At 39.2% G+C, this 23,784-nt stretch overlaps 1 protein-coding gene across 2 annotated transcripts in view; it reads right to left on the minus strand.

Annotated features, from left to right (window-relative positions):
• The window catches only part of LOC148020786 (seven transmembrane domain protein), a 108,589-nt gene that overhangs the window by 53,186 nt on the left and 31,619 nt on the right, over positions 1-23,784 (minus strand). For both annotated transcript variants that reach the window (XR_015694633.1, XM_087698600.1), the window contains exons 2-3: positions 9,315-9,384; positions 3,294-3,353 (exon numbers count right to left, since the gene is read on the minus strand). Coding sequence is in view for 1 of the 2 variants with exons in the window: in XM_087698600.1 (XP_087554726.1) it covers positions 3,294-3,353; positions 9,315-9,384 (130 nt within the window). In the remaining variant the exon portion in view is untranslated. The remainder of the gene's footprint in view (positions 1-3,293; positions 3,354-9,314; positions 9,385-23,784) is intronic.

Below are 23,784 nucleotides of genomic sequence, written 5' to 3' on the forward strand. Positions count from 1 at the left end.
GAAGAGACTAGAAGAAGAAAATCTGCACTGAAAACTGAAAGAACGCTCAATACAAGGACGACCAATCAGCCCCTGCACACAGCGCAAGACATCAATGAGGGCACCAAACCAGGCTGATGACAAATGGCAGCACCGGAAGACAAAGGAGAGTCCCAAACATCGAAGTGTGCTGAAACCTACATGATAGAATGCAATCTACCCCTAAATCCTAGCTACTATATATAGCAGCATAGCCAAACCTCATCAAAATAGTGCCCTCCAAGAGTACCTCCGAGAAAACTAATTGCACCAATGGTAACTTCAGAAATGCTCATCCAGGGGATGACTGATCTCTAGCAATACAAAGGTCTTTTTTTATTGGATTCTTATTAGAAGACATCTCATCATGCTCTGACGGTTAATACACATACTCCCACTATGCAGAATGAGGAGATTTGGCATGCTTGCTATGGTCATATGAGCTTTGGTAGTCTGATGATATTGTAGAGTTATCAAATGGTGGATGCTTTGCCTCCAATTGATACTACACCTCCTCATGTATGTAAGGGGTGCATACTTGGGAAAATGCATCACTTTGCTTTTAAGAAGGATGGTACACTGCGTGCTGTCTGGAAAATGCACCTCATATACTCTAATATATGTGGGCCTGTGTGGACAAAAGCACTCAATGATCATTTGTATTTTGTTATTGTTATAGATGACTATTCTCATTACACATGGATGTATGGTCTCAAGGCAAAGTTGGATGCATTTATGCACTTCAAACACTTGGTTGCAAAGTTGAAAGCATCAATAGGTTTGAAGGTGGAGACTCTACACATGGATCGAGGGGGGGAGGAGTATATGTTTCATGCATTTGAGATATTCTTGCTTGAGCATGGCATTACACATTAGGCCACTGTGAGGACGACATCTCAACAAAATGGAGTGATTTAAAGAAAGAATCACATGCTCATGGAGATGACAAGATGTATGCCGAAAAGCAAAGGGCTACAACATAAGTTTTGGCTTGAGGACCTACAATGTGCAAATCGTGTACTTAACCGAGCGAGCTCCGACTAAGGCACTTATCAAAGGGGGGAGTACATGATTCGTGCATTTGAGACATTCTTGCTTAAGCATGGCATTACACATTAAGCCATTGTGAGGATGATACCTCCATGAAATGGAGTGGCTGAATGAAAGAATCACACACTGATCAAGATTTTCAAATGTATGCCACAAAGCAAAGGACCACCACATAAGTTTTGGCTTGAGGGCCTATAATGTGCAAATCATGTACTTAATCAGGCTCCGACTAAGGCACTTAAGATGATCACTCCTTCTGAGGCATGACATGATGGGAAACCTAAGGTTGATTACTTTCATATCTTTGGATGTATAGCATATGCTCATGTGCTTAAAGAGCTTCATGAGAAGCTAGATGATAAGGTACTTAAATCATAAATGTATTTTTTTTTAATTCAGTTCAGAGAGCAAAGGCTATCATTTATATGATCCTTGCATGAGAAAAGTTTTGTCAGCACACTCATCAAGATTTTCAAATGTATGCCACAAAGCAAAGGACTACCACATAAGTTTTGGCTGGAGGGCCTTTAATGTGCAAATCATGTACTTAATCGGGCTCCAACTAAGGCACTTAAGATGATCACTCCTTTTGAGGCATGACATGATGGGAAACCTAAGGTTGATTGCTTTCATATCTTTGGATGTATAGCATATGCTCATGTGCTTAAAGAGCTTCATGAGAAGCTAGATGATAAGGCGCTTAAATGTATTTTTGTTGGATTCTGTTCGGAGAGCAAAGGCTATTATTTATATGATCCTTGCATGCGAAAAGTTTTGTCAATGCAGATGTCATCTTTACTGAAAATGCAGCCTATTCTTAGGATCGATTTGAAATGCCAGCCACCTATGAGATTGTGATGTCTTTGAGGATCTTTTGCTGCTTGTGTTGGGATCCATGCCGACTGTAAATGCAGAAACAAATATTACAACAAGCTGTTGCTGCTCCACAGATCAGCCCTTCACTGATCGTATTTTGCGTCTAGTAGTGGACCAAGAAGTTGAGCAAGAAAGGACTGTTGTAAATGTAGCAAGAAGTCCCGAGATGGCTGTTACAGACTCTCCAAGAGAGTGCAATTGGTGCAAGTGTCAGAAGTGGATGCAGTAATGGAAGCATGAAAGAATAAGGCTGAAAAAGCAATTGCTGCAAATGAAAAACACAAACAAGGAAGCACCAAATGCTGTTGCCTGCATGTCAAAATAGGGGATGAAAATTCTGGCCGACCTGCATCTTGGAAAGAAAATGATGAAAACGCTAGGTAAAATGCTGATCACAGCCAGTATGCACAAATCACCACCTGTCCAGTGTGAACACATCCTGCAGCCCATTGAGAAAGAAATGTAAAGGCTGGAAACTGGCTGGAAATAGTGTGAACCCATCTCAAACGCAACTAAAAAAGAAATGCATGCTCTAGAAAGCGCTGCCTCCTCCTTCACAACACATAACAGACTGAATGTCAAAGCTCCTAATGTCCCCATCTAAGTTTCACTGAGGCTCACAGGCAAGAGATGACTGCAAAACAAACATGACTGCTAACATGATCAAGGTAAAGGAAACCCCAAGTGGCATAGATAACCAAACGAAAACTGCAGATCACCCTTGCATACAATTTTGGGCCCATTTACGCACACCCATTCGGGACCGAAATGACCTTTTTGCAAGAGTTTTTAGTGATAGGAAAGGGTTACGTGGAGGTAATGTTGTGAACCAACTCATTTAGGAAGGGAAAAATTTCAAAGCAAATTGATCAAGGTCAAGGTAAAGGAAGGCCCAAGTTGGATAGATAATCAACTCAAACTGCAGATTGCCCTTGCATACAATTTTTGGGCCGTTTATACATGCCCATCTCGGACTGAAATGAACTTTCTGCAAGGATTTTTAGCAATAGGAAAGGGTTACACGGGGAGCAATGTTGTGAACCAACTCATTTAGGAAGGGCAACATTTTAAAGCAAATTATAATATGCCCAGATGAGAAAAGTTTCAGCCTTGATTATAGAGCTCAGACACAAAAGAAGACTCCTCAAATAGATAATGAAGCAGCATTTTTTTCACTTGTACCACTACAAATAATCATCATCAGCTTTTTGGTTTTCCAACTTAAATATCAATCAAGTACAATATAGCTAGAAAATCTTGGAAATTTTACATGGTATCAAAAAAGGAAGTATACATATTTAAAAGTTTAATGTTCTTTGATAGTTGGACCAAAGAGAGCTTAAAGTTACCTGGTAAAGGTCAAAATTATCATTTTCTGAGACTTGCAGGAATGTTGCAAGGCACACTAGCTGCGGCACAACCAAAAAAAAAAGTATAAGTGGTAGCAAAAAATATCAAGTGACCCAATAGCCCAGCCCACAGGCAGAACAAAATAGAACAAACACAATCCTACGATGTCAAATAACAGATACTTGTATTAGCAACCCTTCCTTCGTCACATAAAACTTCTATGTACCTCTGGAGTCATTCTAGACTGAATACGGCCTTTACTTCCACTGTTTAACCTCCATCAAAAAAAAGGTTTTCAAGAAAGGCAACATTTTCCTTGGCAATGCCAACAAAGCAGACAGTTTCAAGTGATAGAATGAGGCCAAACCTTTTCAAAAAAGTCCCAACCATGGACACATAATTGACCAAAAGTTGTAGACATTAAAACAGGCTCCAGGTGATTATTTTGATACTTAAGAAATAGATAATAATGATTAGGCAGACTTTGTATTTATTTTTAGAGAATCCGTCATTTAACTTATTCAACAGCTATTCACTATTTAAAGCCACCCTTGGTCCTCAGTCACTTAGTCTCAGTCTACACTAGCTAGCAGTCCAACAATAATCTACCTGTCTTTTCGAGCAAGTCCTCTCTCACATGTGCACATCAACATGCGACCACTCAAAAAGTTCCAGCAGGAACATGACCTTGTGTTGCCTCATATGCAATAAGTTACGGAAGTATCCCAGGCATTCCCCACCCTTGCCCAGAGCTCCAGAAGCAAGGTGAGTCCAGAACACCAAAGCAGAAGTTACTTGAACTAAGCAGATCTGAAACACAGCAATCTAGAACCTCCAGAGCTGATATCACAGTCTGCAGCTTGCTCAATGACCATTCTGTCCCATAGTAACAGGGAATGGCCGTCCCGAGGCCCCGGAACGCAAGAACACCGTCCCGAACGGATGGGCCGAATGGGGACGCCAAAATGGGACGGAGACGTCCCCTGTCCCATCCCCAACAGCCGTCCCCCCGTCCTGGCCATCCCCTACCTTGTTCCCTTGTCACGTCCCCTAACGGGACAGTTTTTTTTCTTTTCTTTTCTTTTGGGAGTGGGTGTCTTTTAAGGGGTGGTTTTTTTGTATGTTCTTTGGTAGTATACATTCACCCACACACACAGTAACATGGGACCGGTTTTGGGGATAGGGATGGGAATAGGGACGGGCCCACAGGGACAAGAATAATAAATTGCCATCCCCTGTTACCATGAGAGGGGGCTCTAACATGGGGATGGGACTGGGACGGCAGGAAGCTACAAAATGGGCATCCCCTATTGCTATGTCCACACATCCATCCACCACATCACATGCATACATTTTCAAAGTGGTACCCGATGTCATCTTTGGGCCTAGACCAAATTATTGGCAACTAATGTCAATGGTGATATTAGAGACTACGCATCAATTAATTACTTAGTGCGAGCCTAAGGATCAATAACTACTCAGGAATACTTCGAAGACAAATTGGCCTAGCCAATTTAATTATTGGTGGGACTGATGGAATTATTTCTGGGTACTAAAATAATTATTAAATTAATTTTTAAATATTAATCTTTTAAAAAATAATTTAATAAGTTAGATAATGCTAAAAAATAGAATTAGAAGCTTGCCACTTGGCAAAACTTACCCATGCAAGTGGAAAATACGTTATTGGGGTTTGGTGGAAGTCTATTCCAACTATTGTGAGAGATAAGGAGGCTGCTAGAGAGCAAGGAGATGCTGCTGATGAGCTTTGCAGCCACTAGAGACCATTCCTAAAATAGGTAATAGCAATTTGGAGCCCGCCAAGAGCAAGTGACAACAACCCAAGGTCCTTTTGTTGCATGTGACAGCATACAAGAGGAGGTAGTAGTCTTTCTAGTAGTCCTAAGCTATAGGTGACAGCTTCCACGGCTGTTTGAGCAAGGCAACAGTAGTTTTTCAGCATTTCTCATGATGAAACTCTAAAATTCCTCCCTCTACAGCATTCTCTCTCATCGCCCAACCATCTTGCAAGTTATCTCAACAGAATCCAACCATGAGTCATCAACAATGAAGATATTGGAAAATCTCTGTTGTAAATCCTAATTCACAACAAAAATTACGATTTGATAGCCAATACTCAAAATTGAGGGTCTAGGACTTGAATTGCAACAACTAAAATTGAGGAATTTCAAGGTGATTCCAAAGACCAGCCAACCAATACCAGATTTGGGGCTCAATTTGTCTTTCGAGGAGCAAGGAGAAGGACAATCCTCGAGCAAAACAAGAGGCAAATTGGTTTAAAGGCTTGCTAGTCAGTTTTGACAGCAAGTGACACTTGGATTAGTGGAGAAGATCAAAGGATATCAATTGTACTCCATCCATTTGCAATAAATACTAAAGAAATAATGCAAGAGATGCCAATTTTGGGATCAACATGCTGTCCATTGTCCAATATTAAAGTGATAAAGAGTGCATTTCAATTTATGTGAATTAACTGCTTGCTATAATTAGTGTTAAATCAGATCAGTAGCATCCTATCCGAGGAAGGCTAGTTTCATGGTTCCATTGCTGGGATACCATCAATTCCCTCGAATTGGTGGGCCTGAGGCACCTAATTGAAGGTCGAAAGCTTTGCTCTTAATGCCTCTAAATCTGAAAATTCACAAGTGTTGGGGAAAATGCAACACCTGATATTGAACAAGGCACAGAGCATGGATAGCAAGCTGATAATGTTGGTTTAGACCAAAATGTGGGTCCTTCTAGGTCTCTTGAAGCTTATGACCAACAAGAGGAAGAGGAATTTCATGACTAGTTTAAAGATAGGCTAAGGACAGTAGCTGAAATATTTATGCAATTGGCCAATGATCCTCCGTTCATTCGCTTTTTAAACCCCTTAAAGGAGGGCAAAAAAGCCAAGGAAAGGAAGTCATCTTCAAGAGCTTCAAGACAGCAAGTGAAACTGATCTATGACTCACATAAAGCGGTAGTTCCTTCAATTAATACATGGTCTTTTCACATACACACACAAATAGAGACCTCACTCTCTCGCTCAACACCAAATTGGCCCCAAAGTCCGACGCCCCTTTCGGTATTTCTTTATCAATTAAAAGATGGAAAGTTACAAACAAAGTACAAAGCCTAAGAACAGTTCCCTTTCATTTTTTCTGAGTACATTTCAGCTATATAAGGACAGTACAGCATATCCAGAACAACATCCCAAGTAGGAAAACACTTTCTGTGACCATAACTCAATAATTCAAGTGTAGAATTGCAATCTGCAGAACTCTGTATTTACTGTTTTTCACATGTTTCTTGACTTGTTTTCAACCTTATTCCATCAACACCAAATTGGCCCCAAAGTCCGACGCCCCTTTCGGTATTTCTTTATCAATTAAAAGATGGAAAGTTACAAACAAAGTACAAAGCCTAAGAACAGTTCCCTTTCATTTTTTCTGAGTACATTTCAGCTATATAAGGACAGTACAGCATATCCAGAACAACATCCCAAGTAGGAAAACACTTTCTGTGACCATAACTCAATAATTCAAGTGTAGAATTGCAATCTGCAGAACTCTGTATTTACTGTTTTTCACATGTTTCTTGACTTGTTTTCAACCTTATTCCATTCCAGATCTGTTCCATACCAGTTGGACTAATGGACCATGGTTCTAATAGTGGTTATGATTCATGTGTGTGGATGTCTAAGTGACTGGAATTTCAGACATGTAGAGGGCATGAGCTTGATTGTGCAATAGATGCACATCTTTCACTATGATGGCAACATGTATTTCCACTATTGGCAACAGATGTTTTGACATATTGCAGTGCAATCAAGGATGATTGCAAGGATTTCAATAGGATGGTCTACCTCAAAGGACGTGAAATTATATTGCTTTGCTTAGCATTTGCTTAAAAGTTAATCAAATGTGCTAATGTGACTTACACATGTGAGGTGCAAGTCAATTATTTCACATGGGACCCAAGACCCCGAGATATTAGTTGATGCCAAAGGCAAAAGTTGTAATAAGTTATGCCTCAAAGATACTAGGTGCTACCCAGTGTCAAATTTTAGCTAGACCAATTTATTGGCCGTAGTAATATTAGAGACTAGACATTAATTGATTAATTAATGCTAGTCTATGGTGAATAACTGCTCGTGAATACTTGGAAGACAAATTGACCTAGCCAATTTAATTATTGGCTGGTGGAATTATCTTTAAGGTCACTATAATAATTCTTAAATTAATTTTCAAAATTAATTTAATAAGCTAGACAATACTAAAAACCGGATTACAAGGCTGCTACTTGTTAAAACTTACCCGTGGAAGTGGGAAAAACGTTTTTGGAAGCTGGTGGAATTCTATTTCAGCCATTGTGAAAGAGAAGGTGGTGATTAGAGAGCAAGGAGATGCTACTGATGTGATTTGCAGCCACCAAGAACCAATCCTACAACAGGTGATAGTCATTTAGAGCCCTCCAAGTGTAGGTGACAATAGCCCAAGATCTTAGTGCAGGTGACAACATACAGAAGCGGTCAGTAGCCTTTCTAGTGGTCCTAAGCCATATTGAAAAATCACCGATGTAAACCTTAATTTACAGCAGAAATCAAGGTTTGACAGCCACCTCAAGATGCGTACTCAAAATTGAGAGCCTAAGACTTGAATTCCAACAGCTAAAATTAAAAAATCCTAAGGAGATTCAACTAGTCAGCCTGTCAATATCAAATTTGGGGCTGAATTTGTCTTTTAAGAAATAGGAGAATGCCAATCTCTGAGCAAACCAAGAGGCAAATTGGTTTGGAAGCTTACTGGTCAGTTTTGACAACAAGTGATACTTGGATTAGTGAAGGTCAAAGGATCTCAATTGTACTCCATCCATTTGTAACAAAGGCTAAAGAAATACCACAAGGGGCACCAGTTTTTGGGCCACAAGGCTATCCATTGTCCAAGATTAACGTGGTAAAGTATGTATTTCAATTTATGTGAATTAATTACTTGCTGTAATAAGTGTTAAATTAGGTTAGTACCACCCTATCCGAGGAGGGATGATGGTTTCAGCTAGCATGCTTATGTATGAGACAATACTAAGAGAGAGGAAAAAGGGTTGAAACTTGACACCCACATCTACAAAATTCAATCTAACAACTGAAGTCTGCCAACTGAAATTGGAGACCTCGTGACTGAAGGAATTGAGGGCCCAAAGCCCTGGAAAAAATAACCGGTCAAGCAAGTAACTACAAAATTAAGTTCGGTATGAATGAAATATCTAGAAAAGTCCTAAAAGTAAACCAATAAATAGAGAAAGAAGCTGCAACGAGAGAGGTGGGACATGAAGCTATGCATCATCTCTATGCTTGTACCTATGCATGATTTGTCCTACTTGAGTTTTTGTGGGACTCTTTGTTTTTGGAGTGAGAGAGATATCATTTGAGCTTCCATTATACACAAAATCAGTTGAGATCTATACAGAGAGCAAGGCAAAAAGTTGAGTTAGAGTGAGTCATGACACAAGTGAGTATGTCTTTTCACAACATGATGGAAGGTTTGCTTGCACAAAAACATAGTATGGTCTTAAGCAATGCACCAATGAAATTATGATATTATTACTCATATGCTCCACAGCTGTATACCAAGAGTCCTCCCAAAAATGCAAATTTTGTAAAAATGTTTCGACATAAACATGGGTTAAAGTATCACGTAGTGTCCTAATAATGTCCTCTACAACAATATTGAAATCAAACACAATCTTATGCATCTAGATTATATGTCACTATCAAACTGAAATCAAGAAAAAGGTGGCATTCTTCATTGAAAATATACAAACCAACAGGAATAATGACCTTTTCACAATTGTCTTTCAAGGGAACAAGATAAAATTGCTTGTTAACCTCTTCAAATTGAATACTTTGACTTCACGTTGTTAAACCATGCCAACTTGAAGTGTTTAAAAAAAGTCAAGAACTCATGCAATTCGATTCAAATACACATACACCATGAAGTACAATCCATTACCACACATACCTTCACAAGGGTAGTTCCAAGGTAAACCAATGCAGCCCTCCAACAAGTTCGGAATGTGTCATATTCAGACCTATTTACAAAACCCACCTCAACCTCCCATCTCTCTCTCTCTCCCTCTCTCTCTCTCTCTCTCTCTCTAAAACCCCCCCCCCCAACAATAAAGGTTGCTGAAAATAAAGAATAATGAGATATACAAGAGGCCATCTAGCCAGCATGTGAATGCTATATTCACCTAGGAAAAACAAAACCCTTAAAAATGAGAAGTTTGAAGCCCTTCAACAGTAAGAATATCCTACACCACACACAAGCAATGATCGAAGTCGTATCTCTAACAATGGAGTAGCCACATCATGGAAATCTGTGTGTGTGTGTGTGTGTGTGTGTGTGTGTAACAGCGGGAACTGCAAGTAACCCATAGGGCTGTGGCATGAGCAAAGAAACACGGGCTCAACCAACCTTTTCAAAAGTAAGAAAATGAGCACAAAAGATACCTTCAATTCAAAAGGAGCATCACAAGGAGACCGCCTAAGGGCAAGACCCAGAAGGCCACATGCACAACAAGCGGTGTGAAGTATTCCATGTGTGTTGACCTTTCTAAGGACCTTCATCGAAAGATGGAGGCATGGAAAGTACAATTCTATGAGGGGACAAACAAATGTTGCTTCATGGCAAGTAGACATTGAGAGAGGTCTCCAAGAGAGGAACAATTCTATGAGGCGATACAAACAAATTTTGCTTCATGGCAAGCGGACACTGAGAGGGGTCTCCGAGAGACAAACAAAGTCATCACAAGATTGCGGGAGCAGGTAGGCACATCTAAAAGGGAGATCAACCACCGATGCCTCTCCATCACCCGATCTTGGAATATGAATGGAACCTATGGGATATAGGTCAAATGGATGAGTATCCCCGTTGTGGTGACCAGGTGCCCATATTTAATGGGCTCAAAGTGTCCTGGTGCCACCTAAGATAGCCCAAGCGCAACCCTCAATAGTTGGTTGGCTCGTGTGTCTACTATAAATAGAGATATGTCCAGCACTTTGCACATCCCAAGCCGCATTTACAGTTTCCAGCCACTTCTCAATCTTGCCCAACTGCAGGTCTACTTCCCATGACTACTGATCAGGCTGCCCTAACTGCCACTTTATCAATCCAGCTACTAGTTGCTACGCTTTCAGTTTTCCAGCACTCTTCAGTATCAACTTGATCTCCATTTCCATCTACAACAGGTTATTTTTGCACTTTCAGCACTTTTCTTTATCAGCCTTTGCTACAACTAGTGGTTATTGCACTCAAGATCAATCTCCCATGGACAACACACATTAATACCTTCCTCAACCCACTCTGTCACAACTCTATAGAAACAGAATTTGTATCCTTTTTTACTAATTTGTCTATATAATGATTTATTAAAAATTTGTTTCCTTTGCACTAATTAGATATAAAGAAAAGTGCATTGGAGCTAGCCACTGATGAGTGGTTACAAGTTATGGTGGACCCACGCGGTGGGTTAGAGAAAAGATAGTTCACACTTCCACCTATATGGTCCGATTGGGCACCTGTGATCAGAACTCACGCATATCAGGGTTAGACTCGCACACAGAAAGGATTGATGCCTTGAAGTGTGGGCTAGATCCGCCAGAACAAACAGTTACAATCAACAAGATGGCATGATCATGAAATGCTTGTACAATGTGCATGTGTGGGCTGAAAGCTTGAACTGCACATTTCTTTGCATAGAAATGTCACATGAAGATTCTGATACCGTTTTTGCGATGTACACGGAAAAAGCTTTCATATGACACCCATATTGGGGGATCCCTAAATTTTAGGAGGTCCCTAAATTTTAGGAGTCTCGAATTAGCCTAAAAATGCTAGTCCTAAAAAATAGGGATGTCATTCTAAAAATAGTAAATTCTATACTCTGACTGTGCTTACTAAATTTGGTTGTTTCTATTCTTGACAGTATTCAGCCCAAAAAGGAAGGCCATAGAGAAGAGACAAGTGTCAAGACACTTGTCACACAAGTTTCCAAGAGTCCCACCACTTGTCACATCTCATGACATGTGGCTGGACACTTGTCTTGTGCTACTCCACTTTCCCCTTTTGTACTAGCTCTTCCCCCTCCTATAAATAAGAGCTCGTTTTTCTTCGTTCAGCATCATTTTTCTTTGTTGTAAACTCATGTACAGTACCCACAGATAGCCAGAAACTGGCCCCATCCATCCCCATCATCATCCCCCACTTCTCCATTATCAAATTCCTCCATATTCCCTCTTCTATCACTGCTGTTTTACAGGACAGCAAGCCTGCAAATTCATTACAGCACCTCCTTCTCGAGCTCTTTCTTCCATTTTAGCAACAAGAAGCAAGCCCTATCCATGTTCTGCTGATCAACGATGGAGAAAGGCTGATTTTCCTTCTTTCTTCTCTCATACTGTAAAGAAATCAGTTCTTATCATTGCATAATAGATAATGCATGTGTGTTTGTACATCTTTGCATGATCTTGTGAGAGTGAGAATTACTTCTCCTCACTCTCAGGTTGATTGTAACTGAGCTCTTCCCTAAGGGACTTGGGTTGAGCAGAAATACATTCCTTCCGCGGGGGGTTGCCCATCTTCAACCCTCAATCTTGTCTCCATTACTTTTACATTTTCATGGCTGTAATTTTGTGAGTAATTTTCATTTTCAGCTTTAAGTGTTCATTCTCTTTTATATTAAATCTCGAAAACAAGCGAATATCATAATTGTTAAGCATACTACGTTGTTCGGGGCGTTTACACACTCCCATTAGAGTCATCAGTTATTGGACTACTCTGCCCTTGAGCATTGTGTATATTTGTTGATTTACTTTCTCAAAACTAGACTCTCTCCTCGGAGAGGGTGGAAATGACCTAATTTAACAGTAATTACAACAAGCATAAAATTCACATAAACCAAAAATGCAAATGTTACCACTTTAATCTTACACAATGGACAATATGTTGGCCCCAAAACTAGCAATCCTTGCGGTATTTCTTCAGCTTTTATTACAAATGGATGGAGTACAACTAAGATCCTCTAACCTCCTCTGCTAAACTTAGTTTACTCGGCAATTGGCCTTCACCCTACTCCTTGAAAGACAAATTCAACTCCAAATCTGGTATTGGTTGGCTAGCCTCTTGCATCTCCCTAAAATCCTCAATTTCAGCTGATAGGATTCAAGTCCTAGGCTCTCAATTTTGAGAAAACCTCCCGAGGTGGCTATTAAACTTTAATTTATGCTGTAAATTAGGGTTTACAACAAAGATTTTTCAATATCTCCACCTCTAATGACTCAAATGGCTGGATTTTGCTAGGATAACTCGAAACATGGTTGGGGATGAGAGAGAATCCCATAGAGATAGAAATTTCAAAGTTGTTGTTGCCCTGCTCAAATAGCCATGGAAGCTGTCACCTACAACTTAGAACTACTAGAAAGGTTATTCGTCACTCCTGTATTCAGTCACCTGCACCAGAAGAACCTTAGGCTACTCTCACCTATACCTGGAGGGCTCCAAACTGTTATCACCTGCTATAGGAATAGTCCCTTGTGGCTGCCAATCACATCAGCAGTTGCTCTCTAACCTACACTTCCTCTCTCACAATGGCCAGAATAGACTTCCACTAGCCCCCAAAAACATTTTTTCCACTTTCAAGTGTAAGTTTTGCCAAGTGGCAACCTTCTAATTTCATTTTTCAGCAATATCAAGCTTATTAAATTAATTTTCAAAATAGTAATTTTAAAATTTAATTTAATAATTATTTTCATATCCCTAAAAATAATTCCACTAGTCAATAATTAAATTGGCTAAACCAATTTGTCTTACAAGTATCCCTAAGCAATTATTGACCCTTAGACTTGCATTATTTAATTAATTAACGCCTAGTCTCTAATGTCACCATTGACACTAGTGGCTAATAAATTGGTCTAAGCCCATATTTGACACCAGATACCACCTAGTATATTGTCAAGCATAACTTATTTAAACTTTTGTCTTTGGCACAACTGATATCTCGGGGTATTGGGTCCCACACTATGAAATAATTAACTAGCACCTCACATGTACAAGTCACATTCGCACATTTGATTAGCTTTTAATCAAATGCTAAGCAAAGCAATAAAATTTCATATCGTTGTAAGATAGATTACCCCCTTGAAATCCTTGCAATCATCCTCAATTGCACTACAATGTGCCAAACAAAAAGCATATTGCATTGGAATTTCCATAAGGCATCACAGCCCCATATTAGCCACTATTGTCCAACCATGCCACGTGTCCCAAACTTGCTGGAAATTTCCAACCAACATATACGTAACATAAAACTAAAAATTAGTCTAAAACTATTGATAGTAACCCACTAAATGCATCCATAACTTATAATTCTCAACTATTCTAATTATGAACCGTAGTGTCACAAGGACATGTATTTTTGAAACCTCACTTAACATGTGGATTAATTTTTAATCACATGATTAAGTAAATGTTGCACATGTGAGATATAATTGGGGTTAAAGTAAATTTATGAGCTCGGGACCCAAAGAAATCACGGGATGTCAAAGGCAAAAGTTGTTATAAGCTATGCCGCACAGGTACTTAGTGGTATCTGGTACTAGTTGTTGGTCTAGGTCATCCATTTGGCCATAAGTGTCAGTTGGTGACACTAGAGAAGTGATGTTCAATGGTAACTAAAGCCAATCTAATGGTCAAAGAAGGCGCAAAGACACTCGAAAATGGAAGTTGCCTAGCCAATTTAATTATTGGCCAGTTATATTATTTTTTAGGACACCGAAATAATTATTAGATTTATTTTTAGTATTTAAAGGCTGAAAACTAATATTTAATTATGAAAAATGCAGGAAAAACCATTTGGAAAGGCTGTCACTTGTCAAAAATACCCATGCAAGACTGAAAAACGTCTTTAGAGGCTAGAGATGCATTTTTATAAATTCAGCCTACAAGAGGGAGGGAGGAGAGGCTGCTAGTCTAATTTGTAGCCATTGGAGGACCTTCTGAAGCTGCCAAGGGCAAGAGAAGACCAATCATTAGCAGAAGATAGCATCTACAGGCTGCTGAGATAGAAGACTGATTTTCAGTTATTCTTCACGACAAAACTCTAAATTTTCTCTCTCTACAGTTTTCCCTCTCATCTCCCAACAATTTCTCAGCCTTACTCCAAAGAACTCAACATTTCCCTGAAGACTAAGAAATTTCAGATTTCTCTGCTGTAAACCCTAATCTGCAAACAGAAATTAGGGTTTAGTAAAAGGCTCGGGAAGCGTGCCAAAAATTGAAAGCTCCAGGACTTGAATTCAACAGGGCTAAAGCTACTTTTAGCCTATTCAAGTGGAGGGACCAGCAAATAATTGAATTGGGGGCATTTTCCATCTCCATCAAAGCGGGTGAATGCCAATTGATTGCCCAAATCAAGGGGCAAATCGAATTAAAAACTTGCTGGTGATTCATCACAGCAAGGGGAGTTGAAATATAGAAAGGGATTGGGAGAATCCCATTGTAAATCAACTTATTCTTCAATAAAGCTAAAGAAATACCGAAAGGGGCGCCAATTTTGGGGCCAATCGAGTGTGCATTGTCCAAGATCAATAGGTAAATTTGCATTTTCAGATTTGCACTAACTGTTTGCTCCTGTAATTAAGTTGTAATCAAGGATTTACCACCCATCCACGGAAGGAAGGCTGGTTACATGGTTCCGTTGCTGTGAACCCACTTAATCCCTTGATTTGGTGGGCCCGAGGCACCTGATTGCAAGCCAAAGCTTTGTGCTAGTGCTGATTTTTACTCTCAGCTGAGAAATTACAGCAATATGTCTTCATACAGTGAGATGGACTCAAGCAATGATGATGCCTCTCAGTATGAACATTCACATGGTAATGCAAGTGGAATGCCTAATCCCATGTATAGCAGCATAAGCATGATGCTTGGGGTACAAAGCGGGTCATATGGATATGTGTCAGCACTCCCAGGGATTGTTGAAGCACAAGGATTTGGTGTTGGTCAAGTAGTTGCTTCAAATAGTGCTGGTTTTTATGCAAATACAGCCAATGCACCCTTTTTGCAGCAGCCCATTTATGATAACTTGACTCCCATAGGTCTGCTGAAGGACTATGATGAAGGTGGTAAAAGCGTGAAGTTTGAGCCCTTTCAATGGTGCACAAGATAGGCTGAAAGCACTTGTTTCTATTCAGCAATTTGGTGCAGCCTATTCTAGAGGCAACTTCATAGAGGCATCCAAAATACGCAAGGTAGCCACATTGTTTAAGGGAAATGCATTGCAGTGGTGGTCTCCACTTCTTATCCAAGAGAAGTCACCTACCACTTGGGTTCAATTCAAGCAAATGTTTGCTTCAAATTGGTTGATAAGTACCTTTGAAATAGACATTATGACAGCTTGGAATCAATTGAATTCCAAAGATTGCAAGAACTTGAATCAGTATAATAAGAAGTTTTGGGATGCATTGTTGCCAGTTACTTCTTATCGGGCAGTACCCCTCCATGAGCAAGTGGAGAAGTATATTTGTGGTTTGCCAAAGGGCATTCGAGATTTTTACATTAATTCCACTGTTTCCAACATGTCTCAGCTTATAGAAACTGCTACTATAGCCGACACATTGCTGTGTGGAAAGGATGCAGGATTCCACGATGATGATACCAAGACACATGTCAAAGAGGAAAAGGCTGAGAAAAAGAGTAAATCTGAAAATAAAGCTGAAAATCAAGGCAGACCTGAAAATAGGGCTGGAAAGAGGAACAGATCGCAGAAAAAGAGTCGGAAAAGTGATGCACTGTCACGTAAACCTCAGTTGTCGGCTGTCAATATGGTTTATCACACTGAGTTGGATACCATGAAAGAGCAATATGTTGTTGATTCGAACTTTTCTAATGTTTATGATCAGCTTTGCAATGGCCAAAGGCATGGACACTTTGTGTAAGAGATGGATTTCTAATGATGCATGGATGACTTTGTGTCACAAAGTAGTTAAGGCCTAGAGTTATCACTGAAAGTCATGCTCCTCTGTATGCAAGACATAGAGGTATCGATGTCACGGTCAAGGCAGTGGAGCATTTCTTTTATTGGCCAGCTTTGAGGTATGATATAGAACAGTTTGTCAAGACATGCATCATATACCAAAAACTGTTAGGTTTGTTGCAGTCCTTGCCTATTCCAGATAGGCCTTGGTAGAGCATTACAATGGAGTTTATTTTTGAGCTTCCTAAGACACCTACAGGGAATGATGGGATGTGAACTATCATTTGCAAGTTTAGCAAACAAGCCCATTTCATTCCGGTGAGGAAAAAAATAAAGGCTGATCATATGGCACGATTGTTTTTGTAGCACATCTTTAAGTATCATGGTATGCTAGAGTCGATCATTAGTGATTGAGACTCCCGGATGACCAGTTTATTTTGGAAGGACTTGTTTGAGAATATGGGTACCACACTGAAATTCTCATCATCCTTCCATCCGCAGACAAATGGTCAGTCTGAGGAAGCAAATTCCACAGTGCTAGATCTTTTGAGATGCTATGTTTCACACAACAAGACACAGTGGGAGCTGTATTTGCACTTGGTTGAGTTTACTTACAACAACACAGTGCATAGTTCTATGGGCAAAGCTCCATTTGAAGTGGTTGAGGGTGACAAGAAGATACCACCTATTCTCCAAACTAATAAATAAGATCTTTGAGGCTGATCGTTATGTGGAAAACTTGGATGTAGCCTATGCAAAGATAAAAAATGCACTTCACAAACCGAGTTTGGGGTCACATTTGCACCAATTTGTGATCAATTCTCAAATCAGTAGGTGATCATTTTATGATCAGATTATGCTTAGTTTTCAATGGTTTACATCTAGTTCCATGGACAACAACATATGTTATGATGCCATTGATGTTTTAGCCATGGTTTATGCTTGGTTATGCTATGTTATGGATTGGTTTTGCCAGATAAGTTGAGCTCATGAGAAATAGACATGTCACATGATAATCTTGCAATGTTTTTGAGATTCTTTGCAAGTCTTATGCTATGTTGTTTTGGCTGGTAATTTTCAGCATATGTTGGGCATAAAAATGGTTGAACAGCAAAGCGCAATGTTGTGTTGACTATGATGCCCTATGGAAATTCCAATGTAGTACTTTGCTTTTGATGCATTTGGCAGTGCAATTGAGCAGGATTGCAAGGATTTCAAGGGGAGAGTTGTCTTGAGGACATGTAATTTTGAAACCTCACTTAACATGTGGATTAATTTTTAATCACATGATTAAGTAAATGTTGCACATGTGAGGTGCAACTTGGGTTAAAGTAAATTTACAAGCCTGAGACCCAAAGAAATCACGCGATGTCAAAGGCAAAACTTGCTATAAGTTATGCCGCACAAGTACTTGGTTGTATCTAGTGCCAGTTGTTGACCTAGGTCATCCATTTGACCATAAGTGTCAATTGGTGACGCTAGAGAAGTGGCGCATAATTGTACCTAACACCAATATGATGGTCAAAGATGGCGTAGAGACACTCGGAAATGAAAGTTGCCTAGCCAATTTAATTATAGGCCAGTCATTATTTTTCAGGACACCGAAATAATTATTAGATTAATTTTCAGTATTTAAAAGCTGAAAACTAATATTTAATTATTAAAAATATTGAAAAAACCATTTGGAAAGGGTGCCACTTGTCAAAATGCCCATGCAAGACTGAAAAACGTCTTTAGAGGCTGGATAGGCATTTTTATAAATTCAGCCTACAAGAGGGAGGGAAGAGAGGCTGCTAGTCTAATTTGCAGCCATTGAGGAACCTTCTGAAGCTGCCAAGGGCAAGAAAAGACCAATCAATAGCAGAAGATAGCATCTACAGTGCTGAGATATTTGCAATCACACCTACTTCAATCCCTTTGTGAGGAGTAGTGAGGGCTCAGGACCAAAATCCCATATGCACAGTAGGAGAAAGTACCACCACTCAAATCTTAGAAAGCATTGTACTTATACTCTTTTTCTAATGCAATGATAGTACTTTTTTCTTTCCAGTAAAGTGTCATGTCACTGTCAATACACAAGATTGTGTTTATGAGTCCAAGTCTCAATCTTGGAACCTAATTCACTTATGTAACAATTTGTCCTAGTCAAGGTCAATGTCTTCATGAGTTTCTTTTTCCTCTTTCAACCTCCATAGCTTCTGCATCTGCCATGCTCTAGATCCCGCGTATTTCACATACAAGCAGTTGAGACAGGGTAACAGCAGTAAATGACTGATTATGTTCATTTCTTTGCATCTACAAGCTGTTGTGGCAGGGCAACAGCTGCATTTGACTGATTTTCAGTCAATCTTCACGACAAAACTCTGAATTTTCTCTCTCTACAGCTTTCCCTCTCATCTCCCAGCCATTTCTCAGTCTTGCTCCGAAGATCTCAGTATTTGGACCCTTGGAGGCACAGAATTTTCAGATTTCTCTGTTGTAAACCCTAATCTGCAGTAGAAATTAGGGTTTAGCAACAACCTCGAGAAGCGTGCCAAAAATTGGAAGCTCCAAGACTTGGATTCAATAGGGTTGAAGCTATTTTTAGCCTATTCAAGTGGAGGGACCAGCAAATAATTGAATTTAGGGCATTTTCCATCTCCATCAAAGCGGGTGAAGGCCAATCGATTGCCAAATCAAGGGGCAAATTGGATTAAAGACTTGTTGGTCATTCATCACAGCAAGGGGAGTTGGAATACCGAAAGGGATTGGGAGAATCCCATTGTAAATCAACTTCTTTTTCAATAAAGCTAAAGAAATACCGAAAGGAACACCAATTTTGGGGCCAATCGGATGTGCATTGTCCAAGATGAGTAGGTAAAATTATATTTTCAAATTTGCATTAACTGTTTGCTACTGTAATTAAGTTGTAATCAAGGATTTACCACCCATCCACGGAAGAAAGGCTGGTTACACATAGAAAAGCATTAATTCAACATAAACCATGGCTGAAATTGTCAATGGCATTTACTAACATGCTGTTATTCATGGAACCAGTTGTAGACCATTGAAAACTAAGTATTAACTAATCATGAATTGATCACTTGCTAATCTGAGAACTGATCACAAACTGATTGCAAAATCTAATTAGAAACTGATGCAAAACTGATCCCAAAAGTAACCATAAACTATTCCTACTTGATCAAAAATTGAGTTAAAACTAATCAAAAACTTTTCCTCAAACTAAGGCAAAAACTCATGTCAAACTGATCATAAACCAATGCAAAAGTATAGATTTAGTGCCCGGGTGAAACTCATACTCATCTCTATACATCTCACAGTTACTCGTACACTAAGTAGTGACCTCATGGCATACATACTATTCAACACAATACCTTGGATGCATATTGAATACATCCAAGATCCACTACATGTGAAAGATATCCAAAACTGGTGGAGTGGAAGTGCTACCTCCTCCTTCAACATTAGGCAATGCTCCGTAACCCCGCTCTGTTGAACCTAACTGAGCCCAAACCAAAGTCAACTCTAACTAAAGGTATCTTGGTAAAGTTGCAACAACTAAGGATGTTCTGCCAAGTCATCCACTTTGCATCTATTGGTGAAACTATGTTGAAGCTTCACCAAGAAGCATATGGAAACTTTACCTCTAACTTTACTTGCCTCAAGCCTCCACTAGGTTGTAAGCCTTTCTTCCTCTTAAGCATTGTGAGACTTTTTACTTTCACATTGCTAAAATTCCAACTTAACATTTATAATCCAATTGACTAGCCCCTCGTGTGCCTAACATGCTAGGAGCACCAAATGCATTAGAAAGCATTCTTGTTTGTATACTTTCAACCATTGCAATGTGACTGTGCATGGAAATTTACATACTACCAACTATAACAAGGTACATTTTCCCATACATTGCATGCATTACTAGCTGTATTTTTCCTCGTGAACAACACTATACAAAGCATTTGCATGACCACCATTAATATCATGGGTCAAACACAGTGGGCTACATATATGCATTGCCAAACTTACCACTTTGTGGTCCAGCATCATACAGACATTATTATACATGGGGTTATACGTATTGCCAGCTATACCCAGATACATTGAGCCTTGCACACCATGCATTGGTTGTTGCATACCATAAGAAGTTGTGCCATACATCCATGTTTGCAATTCCTAACCCGCCATAGCATAGAAACTAAAACCACCACCAAAGTGACCTAGCTGCCCCATAATTGCATGCATGTCCTACTATCCAAAAAACATTGGATTGGCATTTCCAAGTTGGCCTTGTATATACATCAATTGCCCCACTAGCATCATTTTCTTATGCTCACTACCCACGTTTGGAACATCATGCTATTGGCTCTTCCTTCAATGTCTCTTGCTGTCTCGAAGCTCTTGAAAACGATTTCCTCTCCTTGCCTTTGCTGCCCTCCTTTAAGAGGTTCAAAAAGTGCATAAACTAAGGATTATTTGCTAATTGCATAAACATTTTAGTTGTTGTCCTTGGTTGATCTTTAAACTAGTCATCAAATTCCTCTTTCTCTTGTTGATCATCAGCTTCTAAAGGCCTAGAAGGACCAACATTTAGGTCTAAACTAATATTGTCAGCTTATTGTCCATGTTACATGCCTTGTCCAAGATCAAGCATTGCATTTCTCCCAATACTTTGTGAATTTTCAGATTGAGAGACATCATCCCTGCTTTATCCCATCTCAGTATCTGGAGACATTCTTGCTATAATGCTTATTTGAATACAATTTCAGTACTAGAGCAAAGCTTCTAAATTGATCAAGTGCCTCGAGTCCACCAATTCGAGGAAATTAACAGTATCCCGATGATGGAACCTTGAAAGTTGAAGCCAACCTTCCTTCGCAGAGAATGTAGTTTTAACCTGATTTAACAATAATTACAGCAAGCATGACATTCACATAAATTGAAAATACAAATGTTAACACTTTAATCTTGGACAATGGACAACCTGTTGGCCCCAAAACTGGGACATCTTGCGGTATTTCTTTATCTCATATTACAAATGAAAGGAGTACAACTAAGATACTCTGATCTCCTCCACTAATCCAAGTGTCTCTTGCTGAGGCAAGACTCCAAACCAATTGGCCCCTCGGTTTGCTCAAGGATTGGCATTCACCTTGCTCCTTGAAAGACAAATTCAACTCCAAATCTGATATTGGCTAGCTAGCCTCTTGAATTTCCTTGAAATTCCTTAATTTCAACTGCTGGAATTTAAGTCCTAGGCCCTTAATTCTGAGCATGCATCCCAAGGTGGCTGTTAAATTCTCATTTTTGTTGCAAATTAGGATTTACAGCAAAGATTGACTAAAATCTCTTCTTCTAATGGCTTAAATTGTTGAAAAATCCTGAGATAACTTAATAGATAGCTAAGAAATGAAATAGAATACTGTAGAGAAAAAAATTTCAGAGTTTCAATATGAGAAACAGCGAAAAAGCTACTACTACCTTGCTCAAACAGCCATGGAAGCTGTCACCTATAACTTAAGACCACCAGAAAGTCTGTCTCCCCCTCCTTGCTGTCGTAAGTACCAAAATGACCTTGGGTTACTGTCACTTGCTCTTGAAAGGCTCCAAACTGCTGTCGCATGCTATAGAACTAATCCTTGGAGGCTACAAATCACATTACTAGCCTCTCCTTGCTCTCTAACAGTCTTTTTCTCTCTCATAATGGCTAGAATAGACTTCCATCATTCCCTGAAAACGTTTTTTTCACTTGCATGGGTAAGTTTTGCCAAGTAACAACATTCTAATCCCATTTTATAGCATTATCCATTTTATTAAATTAATTTTTAAATATTAATTTTAAAATTTAATGTAATAATTATACTAGTACTTAATAGCAATTCCACCAACCAATCATTAAATTGGCTAGGCCAATTTGTCTTCCAAGTATCCTTGAGCAATTATTGACCCTTAGACTTGCACTAAGTAATTAATTAATGTCTAGTCTCTAATGTCAATATTGACATTAGTTACCAATAAATTGGTCTAGGCCCAAATCTGACATCAAGTATCACCTAGTACCTACTAGGTATAACTTATTACGACTTTAACATGTGGCACCAACTGATATCTCAGGGTCTTGGTTTCCACATTGCTAAATAATTAACTTACACCTCACATGTGTAAGTCACATTAGCACATTTAATTAACTTTTAATCAAATGCTAAGCAAAGTAATAAATTTCACGTCCTCATGACACATTCAACATTAATTTAGTTTCATTATACTCCACTTTTTTCCATTTTTACAGTTTGCATTTTCGTGTTTTTGTGTTTTTGCCTAAGTTATTGTCTTTAGTCATATTCGTATATTCTATGTTTTCTCAGTGCAAACTAAAACCAGCCTGTAGATTTGATCTATAGGACAATGGACATAAACTTACAACACATATACTCATATATACTATTCAATTCAAGCCAAAAAATAAAATGATACAAAGAACCTAAGAGTTGGAGCACTCTTGCATAGTACAACACCAAATTGGCCCTCAAGGTGAGGGCTCCTTACGATACTTCTTTAATATTGAAGATAAGCCTTTACACAAACCACTTATAACCCGCCGGTGTGATCAACACAACTATCATAGATCGCCGCTCTTTTTCCTAATGATTTCTCATGTGTCTAGTTTCTCAATGAACTCAATTTACTCCAATTTCGATGTCCTCAGTTGCTCTCACCAACCTTGACCAATAAGCTTTGAATCTATCTCAATTACACACTCAAACTAGGGTGTCTTCAAGCATATAAAGCTACAATCGCTCCATTGTTGACCAACATGACTTTGAGAAATGCATCCATGGTCTCTCATTGCTACCACGCTACCATCAATGAGCAATTTGTGTGAATCTCAATCCTTCCCAAACTGATTTAATTCATCGAATGAGGCCTCAATCCTCATTGTCCAACAATCTTAAAGCTTTGCCCTATCAAATGCACCTTCAATTCATTGTCAAATTGAAATAATTCAAACCTATAAACCCATGTTCATAAACCCTAATCTCTCGCATGAATTTGCCCTAAGATTGGATGTTGAATTAAACACTTCTAGTGGCTGGAAAATCAGGTTTGCATGTTCTGAATACATTTTCCCTAATGTCTATCCCAAATCTTCAATGATTTGGAGAGAAAATCAAGAGGGAGATTAGGGGTTTTGGTTGAAACGTCTTTAGCAGACAACTCCACACCCAAAATGACTACTTTTTGCAAACCCTAGCTACTGATCTGCTGTAAACAGCAAATCCTAATTCTAATCTACTATAAAACGGAGCTTACAGAGAAAGGAGAAGAAAGGAATTGATTACCGGCTGTCAAGCACCTCGGGAAGGCTGCAAAACACTCTCATTTTACTATTCATCACAAAAAGCAAGCGTGCATCTTCTTTTGTTGCTACAGCTCTCCAAACTTGGGCTACTCCAAAAAATGAGA

The sequence above is a fragment of the Lygodium microphyllum genome, chromosome 18 (genome assembly GCF_053477565.2).
Source record: "Lygodium microphyllum isolate KBCC chromosome 18, Lygodium_microphyllum_v1.1.10, whole genome shotgun sequence".
Taxonomy (NCBI): domain Eukaryota; kingdom Viridiplantae; phylum Streptophyta; class Polypodiopsida; order Schizaeales; family Lygodiaceae; genus Lygodium; species Lygodium microphyllum.